Below are 13,071 nucleotides of genomic sequence, written 5' to 3' on the forward strand. Positions count from 1 at the left end.
GAGAGAGAGAGAGAGAGAGAGAGAGAGAGAGAGAGAGAGAGAGAGAGAGAGAGAGAGAGAGAGAGAGAGAGAGAGAGAGAAGACTAGCCAAACTCAAATCTCTGAAGGGCAAAACCAGATTTTTTCAGCATTTTAGTGCTGAGGAGACAGAAATTGTCAGGCCACCAATCAGAAACTTGGGAGTGCCATAACTAAAATCAGAGAGAATCCAGAGGATGAGTAATTGGCTCACTAAAACTATACCCCAGGCAAAGCTAGTTTAATTCCTCACAGTATTGAAAGTGTTTTATACTTCTTAAGTGGGGAAAGTGAGAACCCTCTCTGTTAGATAATATCATCTCAGGCTTCTATAGCTATTTTATATGTAGTGTCCACAGGGTAAACAATTGAAATAACAGTCATGCAATGAGGTAGAAAAATTTGACTAACAATCAAATTGAATAAGTAAAGAAGCTGGCTGCACCCCAGAGTCTGCACTGCATGCCCAGCCCAGGGAGGAAGCCTGAGACATGCCGGAAGATAACCCTGTGTCCCCCGCAGCCTGTTAGGGCGCACACCAAGTGCCCAGCCCAGGAAGACTCATGGGACTGACCAGATAAGACTATGCCAGGGTCTTCTGGTGTCTCAGCACAGGGCAGTAGAGGTGACAACCAATGTACTCAACTGATTGCAGAGGAGACCAACACCCAAGAGGGATATTTGCTTTAGGACTGAAGCGTTACCGCACGGAGACCAGGTGAGAGAAACCTTGGGAGATAGGCTTGGCGATGGGGAGAGCTAAGATGGTTTTCTCCTGGGATTTCTTGGGAAACCTGAAGTCAGACCAGGAAGTTGATAGGGCCATCTTCTGTTGAGAGACCCCAGGCTAAAGAGTGAAATGTCAGAGGAAGTGGTCCTGAAGGAGAAGGTACATAGTCTAGTGGTTTCCTTGATCCCTAGCACTACTGTCTACATTCAGCAGAAACTAGTGGTCCGAAGCATTGTAGGCTAATATATGGGCAGTCCATCTGCACTAAAATCATAGCCTTCTTAGTTCTAATTAAGGGATGTCTATGAGTGTTTCCCAGGCTTGGCAATACCTAGTTGACATTTGTTCCCATTGATGCCACTTAATTTACTACTGTACCCAAGGTAACACAGTAGTGGATATCAACTGATTTGCTCTCAGTACCAATATGTGGAGTTCCAGGGGTTCATAAACAATAAAAAAATGGATATCCATACACATAGGATGCTGAGGAAGCAAGACAGCAGAAGAGCACTAAGATCTCCCAACTCTTAAGACATAGTAAGGGGGAACAAAGGGAAAACAAATATCAGGTAGTGGAATTCTATTAAAAGTTTCTATAAGGAATGAAGAAACAGGTGAACTCAAAGAGGAAATAAATTTATGGCATTATCACTCAGTATGACCAAGGTGAATTCAGAGGAAAAATGAAGAAATGGACAACCTCAACAAAACAGTATCACCAAGAATATAAAATCCTCCAATATATTTCAGAAATACTTGAAATAAAAAACTGTATAGAATTCATAAATTGCAAAAATGACCAATGTTAGGATGGTAAACCATGAAGGAGTACTCCAGCCACAAAAAAATGACTGAATAGGAAAAGACCATGCAGAAGGTACTAGATGACACTAAGAAGACCAACCTAGGCCTACTTGGAGTTAAGAAAAAAGCTATAAGATAACACAGATTGAATTATTATTATTTACAAAAATCATAGCAGAAAACTTCCCAAATGTGAGAAGAGTTCATCACACAAGGAAATGATGCTGCCAGAACACCAAAGAACTGTGAATAAAAAAGAAGCTCATTATGACATATCCTTATTAAAAAGCCAGATGTCTAACAAAACCCAGAATTTTAAAAGTAGTCAGAGAAAAACAAAAAATCGCATATAAATGTAAACCCACTAGAATTATAGCAGACTTCTCAACCCAAACCTTAGAGGCCGGAAGAGCTTAGAGTGATGTATTTCAGTTTGTAAGAGCGAGTATCTTTCAACCTAGATTAACCTACTCAGAAAAGCTTTCTTTCAAAATTGATGGAGAAATAATCAGGACATTTCACAAAAAAGACCAGCTCAAGATTTATAAGTACAGAAACAGCACTCTAGGGAATACTCAAGAATATCCTAGACAGAAACAACAAAACTAATATAGCTAGAAACCCAGATGAAATGAAAACACCAAGTAAGGTCAGTGGATAAACAATAGTGAAAAAGTAAAAGGAAAAAGGAAAAAAAAAGCCACCAAAAAAGAAACAGTGAGAGTAAATAGTCAACACATCTCAGTAATATTTCTCAATGTTAAGGGCCTCAGTTCCCCAATTAAAAGACAGATTGGTGGACTGGATCACAACAATGAATCCAACAGTCTGTTGTATTAAACTCATCTAATCCAAAAAAAATTTCATAAAATACAAATTAAAGGATAGAAAACAATATTTCATGTACCAGGACCCTGAAAACAGCCACGGGTAGCCAATTTAAACTCAGACATAGTAAATGTCAAGCTAAAAATGATTACAAAAGGAAAAGAATGTTATTTATAAATATGCATCAAATACTGGACCATATATCTTTGTAAAACAAAGACTACTGAATGCAAAAGATGAAATAATTACTAACAATCATTGTGAGGAATTCTAACACTCATAGACACATCCATTAAAATCATCAATAAAGAAATAACAGTGCTGGGGCTGGGGATTTAGCTCAGTGGCAGAGTGCCTGCCTGGCAAGTGCAAGGTCGTGAGTTCGGTTCCCGGTACCGGAGAAAAACCAAAAAAAAAAAAAGAAATAACAGTGCTAATCCAGACCTTTGTACATAGAGACTTAATAGATATCTACATAGTATTCCACCCCACTACAACTGCATGTGCATTCTTTTCTGCAGCACACAGTGCTTTTCCCAAAATAGATTGCATGCTAGTTCACAAAGCCTGCTTAAAACAACAGAATCAAAACTACCCCATGTATACTATCATACCACTGTGAAATGATAATAAAAATCAACAGAAGAAATCATGGAAAAGGTAGACGCACCTGGAAAATTAACAACATATTCCAAAACAAACAATGAGTCACAGAAGAAATTAAGAAAGAAATTTAAAAATTTCTGGGAGTTAATGAGAGTTCCTGTACAACCCATTGAAACATCTGGGACACTATGAAAGTAGTCCTAAGGGGAAAGTTCATCACAGTTAATGCTCACATCAGGCAAACAGAGCAAGCTCAAATAAACCATATAAGTAATCTTGATATGCTTGAGAAACAACAAGAAGCCAGGCCAAAACCAAAATTCAGAAGGGAAATTATAAAGATTAGAGTGGAAATCATTGAATTTCAGACTAATAGTATGGTACAAAATCAACAAATCAAAGAGCTGGTTCTTTGAAAGAATACAAAAAAATAGATTAGCTCTTAACCAGACTTATCCAGGGAAAGAGAGGTCTCACATCACTGTAATTAGAAATGTAAAAGGCAAAATCACAGCAGACACTATTGAAATCCAGAAGATAGTAACTATTTTGGGAAATAGTATTCTAAAATATAGGAAATTTTTATTAGATTCCTAGACTCACACAAATTAACAAAGCTAATCTAAGAAGACACAAAAATGCTGAGCAACTCAATAACAAGCAATGAAATGCAGTTATAAAAAATCTACCAACTAATAAAAAAGTCCAGGATCTGATGGATTCATTGCTGAATTCTACCAAACCTTTGAGGATTGTAGATCACCAATACTCCTCGAACTCTTTAAAGAATTTCAAAAGGATGGAGTCCTCCCAAATTCATTTATGGAAGCTGTTACCACCTTGATCCCTAAAACAGAAAAAGACTCACCTAAAAAAGAAAACTATAAGCCAGTCTCTCTAATGAACATAGATGCAAAATTCCTCAACAAGATATTAGCAAATACAATGCAGCACATCATCAAGATTATACATCATGACCATGTACTTGCATCCCAGTGTTGCAAGGATGGTTCAATATACCTAAATCAGTAAATGTAATACATCATATAAACTGAAGCTAGGTAAAAAAAACCACATAGTTGTATGAGTAGATACTACAAAGGCTTTTGGCAAAGTACTCCTTCTTGATAAGAACGCTAAAGAAAGTAGGTATAGAAAGACCATACCTGAACTTTATAAAAGCCATTTATGATAGTCCACTAGCCATCATCATATTAAATGGGGAAACATTAAAAACATTCCCTGTAAACTGAGGACCAAGTTTGCCCTATCATGACTGGTATTTAACATAGTACTTGAAACATTAGCCAGACTGATCAGATAAGAGAAAGAAAAGGGACACATATGGGAAAGAGAGAACTCAAATTATTATTTGAAGATGACAGGATTCTCTACATAGAAGACTCAAAGCATTTTACCAAAAGACACTTAGACTTAGTAACCAACTTCAGCATTGAAACAAGATACTAGATCAACACACAAAAGTCATTAGCATTTGTGTGCACCGGTAATAAACTTGATGAGACAGAAATTATGAAAACATCATTCACAGTAGTTTCAAGAAAGATGGAGTACATAGGAATTGACCTAGAAAATGAAGGACCTCTATGAAGAAAACTATAGTACGTTACTCTGAAAAAGGAGATTGAAGAGGACATCAGAAATGAGAAGGTTTCCCCTGCTCCTACATAGGTTCCCTAACCCAAACAGGTATTGTCAAAATGGCTGTCCTCCCAAAACTTACACAGATTCGATGCAGTCTCAATCAAAATACCAACAGCATACTTTCCAGATCTAAAAATATCCTAAAATTTATATGAAACCAAAAGAGGCCCAGAATAGTAAAATCAATTTTGGGCAATAAAAGCAAAGCAGCAGACTTCCCCATACCTGACTTCAAGCTGTACTACAAAGAAGAGTGATAAAATGGCATGGTACTGGAACAAAAACAGATAATGTGGATCGATGGAACATAGCGGAAGAAACAGAAACATCCCCAGAAATATTTATCTACTTGATCTTTGACAAAGAGGCCAAAAGCATATATTAGGAAAAAGATATCCTTTTCAACAAGTGGTGCAGGGAAAACTGGATAATTGTTTGCAGATTGAAATTGGACCCATATCTCTCATCAGGTACTAAATTAAAATCAAAATGGATCAAAAATCTAAACAAAATAGAAACACTGAACCTACTGGAAGATAAAATAGGTAAAACACTTGCAGTAATAAATGTAGGAAAGAATTTTCTAAGTAGAACTACAATTGCACAAGAAATAGCAAGAATCAACAAATGGTGAAAAGCTTCTATACATCAAAATTGCCAATTACTAGTGTGAAGAGAATCTACAGAATGGGTAAAAGGTTTTGCCAGCCATTCCTCAGAGGGAGAGGACTAATCTCTAAAATAATATAGTGAACTAAAAAAAAAAAAATTAGACCACCATAAATAAAAGACCCAGGTAAAACAATAGGCAAGTGAAATGAACAGATACTTCACAGAGGAAGAAGTACAAATGGCCAAGAAATATATGAAAAAATATTCAACATCTCTGGCCAGTAGAGAATACAAATTAAAACAACAGCAACATTGCATCTTACAGCAGAAAGCATGGCAGTCATCAAGAAATCAAAAAGTAAGAAATGCTGGCATGGCTATGGTGAAAAAGGAACCCGCCCTGCATTGTTGGTGAGGATGTAAAGTAGTACAGCCATTATGGAAATCAGTATGGAGATTTCTCAAGTAAAATTAGAAATTCCGTATGACCCAGCTATCCTTCTTCCTGGTATCTTCCCCAAAGAGCTACAGCATTGCACGCGTACCATTGTTTATAGGAGCTCAATTGATAATAGCACAATCCTGGAAGCAGCCTATATGCCCATCAACAGATTGAGAGATAAAAAAGCTATATCTATGCGTAATAGAATACTATTTGGCTATAAAGAAAGACAAATTTGAAACATTTGTAGGAAAATGGATGCACCTGGAAAATACACTGAGTGAAATAGACTAGACACAAACATAAATACCATATGGTATCCCTCCTTTGTATAAGGCAGTGTACAAAAAGTGTAATAAAAATGCATAGGAGACAAGGGAATCAATCTCTTGGAACTGGGAAGGGATCCAAGAGACCAAGGGCAATGGGTGAGGGGGAGTGGAGCAGAAATATGTAGACTGAAGATATGTCACAGGAACCCAGTAACCTCAGTGAGTGTAAACACTTTCTGCCACAAGCGTGCTGGAGTAATAATAAGAACGAAAATGGGCAAAGGGAATTAAAGGAATAGGATGATAAAGGGGAGGGAAAAGGAAGGGAATTTAAAAAAGAAACAAGTTGTATTATGTATACATACCCACTCCCCAGGATATATTAATAAAGAAAAAAGAAAATGGCAAAAAAATACTCAGAAAACTCCAGAAAAAAAATGCAGACATACAGGGCACCTAAATATTGAAGTTAGCAGAAATGGACTTTGTAATAACTATGATTAATATGTTAAATGGGAAAAAATGGAAATTAAATGAAAAGATGGAGAATTTCACTGGCACTTGGAGTTGATTAAAAAATTAGATGCATATTCTAGGAGTAAAAATTACATTTCCTGAAATTAAGAACTCATTGGATGAGTTTAACAGTAGATTGTGTGAGGTATGATTGAAATCAGTGAATATTTAAATTTTTAAAAATTGTTAGGTGTGGTGTCACACACCTGAAATCCCAGCACTCTGGAGGCTGAGTCTAGAGCGTCACCTCAAGTTTGAGGCCAACCTGGGCTACATAGTGAGCTCAAGGCTGGTCTGCAGTGCAAAATGAGTCTGTCTCAAAAAACATATGACAGTAAACTACACATTGTCATTGATTCCCCTCAAAATAACCCCTCCACACACACTTTGAACTCTCCTTTTTGCCACTTTCTCAAGTAGTTGTGGCAGTCCTCTTGGGAGTACCTTTACAAGCTGTGATAATAAAATATACTAAATGCTGTTTCCAAATGCCATCCAATGGAAAGACAAGCTTGTGGAAACACTATGACATGTCCTCATCCACCTTATTTCCTGCATCGGGAACCATGCAACTTCAAGCTCTTCCCTAGCATCAAAATGGTCATGAAAGGTGAACATTTTAAATTGAATCAGGACATTGAGGCAGTCATGGCAGCACAACCAAAGACACTCATGAATGAGGACTTCCAGAACCGCTTCAGAAAGTGGCAGGAATGATGGAATAATTGTGTTCAAGGAGAGGTAGAGTATTTTAAGGAGAGTTAATGAAATTTTTAATTTAATAATTTTGTTCATTTAAGCATTTACTGTATCTGTTGTACCTAATATATAGAATTCAGCATACAGATACTGAAAGTTAAAAAAATGAAACAAAACTTAAGCACAGAAAGTAAAAAAGGAATAGAAAGTTTAGAACAGAATATGAGAAAGTGGTTTGTATTGACTAGTATCCTTTTTTTTTTTTTTTTTTTTTTTTTTTTTTTTTTTGAGACAGAGTCTTGCTATGCAGTTCAGGCGGGCCTTGAGCTCACTTTGTAGCCCAGGCTGGTCTCAAACTTCCAGTGATCCTCCTGCCTCAGCCTCCCATGTGCTTGGATTACAGGCATGCGCCACCACACTTGGCTATTGACTAGTATCTTTAAATGTTTAAATTTTAAATTACTGAGAAGCTAAATGTTAAATATCATCCTGATGGTAAGAAACAAAAGTAAAATTTCTAACAATCCTAACTTCACGTGGTAATTTAATGCTCTGCCACATGCTTTCTACCTAACTTGTTTGAATAATGTGGGAACTAAATTATAAGTGAATAGATATTGCATAATGTGTACTTGAAAAAAATACTTGCTATATTTTAAACATCTTTAATTTTTTTCAGTTATAATACCAGCGATTTTAAAGATTGCTGAGAAACTTCATGCAGAAAATAATTTTTTTAAGAAAACACACATGATAAATTGCAATAGAAAGTCTCATAATGATTAAGACATTCAGTTCCAAGAAGTTTGTGACAGCTCATCCTTTTAGAGGAAAAGAGAGCCCTTGATACATTTAATGAGTGAAGAAATTTCTAATAGGAAACGTAGAATCCTTATTTCGGTAGAAAAGCATGAGAGGAAGCCTTCAAAATGGACAGAAATCAAATAATGTAGGCTCAGTGGTTCTAAAGTAGAGAGAGCCGTATCACAGTTACTTGATGTTATTTTGTTGTAGCTGCTGTTTGTTTTTCAAACTTCACAAGCCTAGGCTCTTCCCAAGAATTATAAATCTAAATCTCCAGACACAAGGCCTCTAACAGGTACATTTTAGGAAAAGCTCCACAAGGAACTCTTATATATATTTCTCTGATGTCTGACCTAAGCTATGCCTAAACTAAAAAAAATTTTATAGTTGTATTTGTTTCAGTTTTTAATTTTTTATTACTATGTGTTTGCAGTGCATGGTGATTGCATTTATTGTGAGGCGTTGGTACATACACATAATACATCTTAGTTCTTTTTACTTCCCTTTCCCCTCCACTACCTTCTGTAAATCCCTTTCCCATTTGCAAAATATCTCTCTAATTCCTATTATCCATCTTTTTATTTTGATTTTTAAATTATTTATGCTTTAGTTTTCATTTTAAAACTTTTTAAGAAATTTGAGGGGTTGAGATACAAATGAAAAAGGACTATTGAAGCCCAAGAAATTTGGGTGAGCTAAATTTGGGTGATCAGACTTTGAAAAAGAATAAAAATTATGAAATTGGGTAGAGGTGCTAACAATTTGCATTGTTAAGGAAATTTGACATGTAAAGACAAAATTGTTGCTTACATGCCTACTGATAGTATGTCTACTTGATTAAAAATAACTTGCGTAGCAGACATTTTACTTGCACTGATCAATCACTTCTAGTAGGTTACAGTAAAAATACATATGAAAAAACCTGGGGAAAGCAAAGCTACTATCAGATTCTTAACCCTTTTTTGTGCTGATTCCCCCTCTTCTCAGAATAGTGTTTTTAGATGAAAAAATACATAGTGATTTATGGTCTTAAATTTGCTAAACAATATCTATTAACATGTTTAATAATAACTGGCATAATTTTGAAGTAGTAGTCTACTATTTTGAGGGAATCTGAAATTGTAATGTGATATGAAGACGTCTGTGATTTCTGTTGGTGACAAAATATAAAGTACTCCTAATACTACTCTGTTTATGCCTGTACTCAGTATTGTATAAAATGTCTATATTCAGAGATTAGTGAAGATAGAGACAAATTTCCTCCATCTCAGTTAATAGATCTTATGAATCTTATCATAGACTCTTAAGGGGACTCTAGGTTAAAAATCCCTTATCTACAGAGAACTGTATTACTGTTAGGAATAGTGACTAATATGATCTGTTTCTTAAAAATATATTTGGTGATGAAGCTATATATAGGTGTGCCACACTTCATAAAACAGAAAATGTTTCAAAAAGATATCTATAAAATAAATCATTGTGTTCAAATCTATTTCTCTTTGCTTTTATTGTAAATCTAAAAATGAAATTCTTTGAAAAAGTATGACTCCCAAATAAAATAAAACCACTTTAAAACTAGTGATATTTTTAAACATGTAAATTATCACAAATTTCAGGAATATTTTTAGTATTGTGTAACAAAGCAAATATAAAAATAATTTTGTTTCCTACTTACCATGTACAAGGTACTATATTACTTTGTGCCCATTATCATCTTTAATAGTGAAATAGTCATATGAGATTGTTGTAGCTCTGACCCCCATTTTACAGAGCTAGGTGGCTCTGTTGGTGTCAGAGAAACTTGGATTTATTACTGGCTGCACAACTTACCAGCTGAGTGACATTGGCCAACATTTATATTTAGCCCCTCTAAAATTTCTCAATGGTAAAACAAGAATCATATAGTTATGCGTTGCTTAAAGACTGGGATATATTCTGATAAATTTTTCATTGGATGATATCATCATTATGCAAATATCATAGAATGTACTGACACAATACTAGATATAGTGTTAAGTTAATACATGGTGTGGCCTCTTGATACAATCAAGAGAAGTGGTAAAGGCAAGTTGTCTGAAGCTCCTACTGATACAACATGCCATGCTGTTTAACACTAATTTTTTTCATAAGTAAAAGGAACATACCATAAAACAGTGTTGAAAAGTATAGTATTTTAAAGACATAAATCAGAATTGTTATTATCATCTACTATTATTATACCTAATTTTATGTGGCTGTATTATTATTTGGCTGTCAGAAGATAGCTTTGTTTACATCAATATCACCCTAAATATGTATAATACGTAGCACTTCTATATAAGTAGGTGATTTTATCTCCAGTATAATCTAAAGTACCACTGTTAGTCATATATGTGGTCTGTCATCTGACGGGTACATTCTGCATGCATAACTATATAGAAATAACATCTCATCATGATATTATGAAATGATGCATGAAAATAATATGAAGTCTTACCTGGCACATGATACGCTTGTCAGGATCACCACTGATGTGAATTTTTTTAAATGTAGAAATCAGTTCTCAATATCTATCTCTTTAATACAGGTTAAATGCCCTCCTCCCATTATCTCTTCATTTGGCCTGTAGGATATCACTGTTTCTGGTTCTCTTACCTCACTGACTGGCCTGTCCTTCTCAGTCTTCTGTGCTGCATTCTCCTAATCTTAAAAGATTAAGGGGGCTGGGGATTTAGCTCAGCGGCAAAGCGCCTGCCTGGCAAGCGCAAGGTCGTGAGTTCGGTTCCCGGTACCAGAGAAAAAAACCAAAAACCAAAAACCAAAAAAAAAAAAAAAAAGATTAAAAAGTTGAATTAGCCAAAAGACTTCTTTCTTGGATTTCTCTGACTAGATATGATCTCAAAAAATTGAAGTATCCAAAAGGCTTCTTCCTTGTACATTTCTTATTATATGATCTCATATGTTAGCAGTTTGAAATGCTATATATCAGCAAGACTGTGAAATTAATAAACCAGTCAAAGCCTCCTGTGATCTCTATAGACTTACATTGCTAGCTGCCTGCTCAGTATTTATACTCAGCTGTTTGGTAACCATTTCAAATTTAACATCCAAAAATTAACATTTCATTTGCTTTCCTACAAACCTGCTCCTCCCATATTTTGTCCTTAGTAAATGCCAACTCCATTCTTCCAGCTTCTTAAGTTAAATAGTCTCTCTCATGTAGCATATTCATTTAGGAAATGCTATCCATTATACCTTCAAAATTACTCAGAATCTAATCCTTTTTGACCATGTCCAATTCTATCACCCTAATCAAAGCTCTCAGCCTTTTACCCAGAGTACTGCACTCATTTTCTAATTGGCCTCCTTTTGCCACTGTTATTCCCCTGTGGTTTCTTTTCTATACCTAAGATGGATATTATTAAAAACAACATTGAATCACTCCCAGTCATAATTGCCCGGTAGGTTCTTATCTCACTTAAAGTTAAAGTCCTGAAAACCGGCTGTGTAACCTAGCCTGATCATATGTCCCGTCACTCTACACCCTCCCAAACATCTTGTCTATTGCCATATTGGTTCCTCAGACATCCCATGGGTCTGTTACACTTGCCATTAGCTCATCCTGAAGATACCTATAGGACGCACACACACTCATCTCCTTAAATTCTTCCCTCCAATATGACATTTCCAGAAGGTTTTCACTACCCACCCTATTTAAAATTGCAAATCACCCCCAAACTCCATATGCTTCCTGCTGCTTTATTTTTCTGCATAGCATTTACCACCATCTGATATAATATATATTTTACACAAATTTATGTCTGTCTCACCCAACTTGAATATTAGTCGCATATTGGCAGATATTTTTATGACTTGTGTTCACTGCTGTATCCGAATACAAAAATTTTGTTAAATGACTATTTTTTCTACTTAATATTTATCAGGTACTACCCCATTTAAGCCTGACCCTAAACTCATGGATCATGGGCAGTCCTATCCAGAAGATGAAGATATGTACAGCACTAGAAGCTAAAGTAGACTGCATAAAGAACTACAAAATGTGTGAAGTTGCAAATGATGATGAAAAAATTCATGCAATGGGTAACTGACATACACAGTATAACTTAAATCAAGTTTTTTTTTTACATCTTCTGGTGTACAGTTTGACCAATCATGTCAGTGATTAACACACAAACTAAATGCAAGACAAACAGTATTAAATCATTAAGTGACACAAGTTGAAGTATTAGGTCACAGTTAATGACTTTAATGACATTTATTAGAAAGCAAAAAGATGATAAACACCAATGAAATTAAAATCTGAATATATATATTTACATATATATATACTATATATATTTACATATATACATTTTTATGTGCTTTAAATTTTCAAAATTAATGCCAGTTAAATTAGAATAGTGTGTGGAAGGATATATTCATTTTTTCCCTTTTGTTAGAACTGGAATAAAGTATCCACTTGTTATGACTTTGTCTTTTTGTTTTATTAATGTTAACTCTTAAATACCTAAAGCACATATCTGTTTAAGAAGACCTACAGTATGTGGCATGGGCTCCTAGTGCTAATCAGCAATCCTTCTACTGGCTCCTGGGGTGGTTTACTGTTCTGTTCCCCAGAGGAGGTTTTAGAAACCATTTATTCTCCTCAATTCTCACACCTATCAAAGTTGACATTGCTTCCTATTTTATCCAGTAAAATTATTAGACACAGCTGTGGTGGATTAACTAATGGGCAACTTGTAACACCCAGCTGAACTGAATTAGCATGGTTCTGGGTGTGAAGGGCCCACCTGAGGATTGTTGGCAATAGCTTAAAAAGAGAACTGGAGGGGAAGATGGTGGGCTGTTGATCTCCGGGAGAATTTTGACATGCTCGTTTTCCTGATATGAACTCAGCTGCTGTCATCATCACAGGAGTTTGGGTCCTCACTGTCACTGAGGATGGCTGCAGTTCTTTTCGGGGAAACTCTGTTCTTTACCTTGTGCATCCCTTCCTGTTTCCAGTGCAGCTCCCTCAGCCTGCTGGCACAGATCCTTCATCCCGCTGCTGCAGATTTTCTAGCTTCCACCAC

General features: G+C 35.7%; 1 protein-coding gene across 1 annotated transcript in view; it reads left to right on the plus strand.

Moving 5' to 3' along the window:
- The window catches only part of Apool (apolipoprotein O-like), an 80,263-nt gene extending 67,796 nt beyond the window's left edge, over window positions 1-12,467 (plus strand). Inside the window, exon 9 of the mRNA XM_005410081.2 lies at window positions 11,923-12,467. Within this exon, the coding sequence (XP_005410138.1) occupies window positions 11,923-12,011 (89 nt within the window). The 3' untranslated portion in view covers window positions 12,012-12,467. The remainder of the gene's footprint in view (window positions 1-11,922) is intronic.
- The last annotated feature ends 604 nt before the right edge of the window (window positions 12,468-13,071 follow it).

Source organism: Chinchilla lanigera, unplaced genomic scaffold, assembly GCF_000276665.1.
Source record: "Chinchilla lanigera isolate Chin_1 unplaced genomic scaffold, ChiLan1.0 scaffold00128, whole genome shotgun sequence".
NCBI classification, from domain to species: domain Eukaryota; kingdom Metazoa; phylum Chordata; class Mammalia; order Rodentia; family Chinchillidae; genus Chinchilla; species Chinchilla lanigera.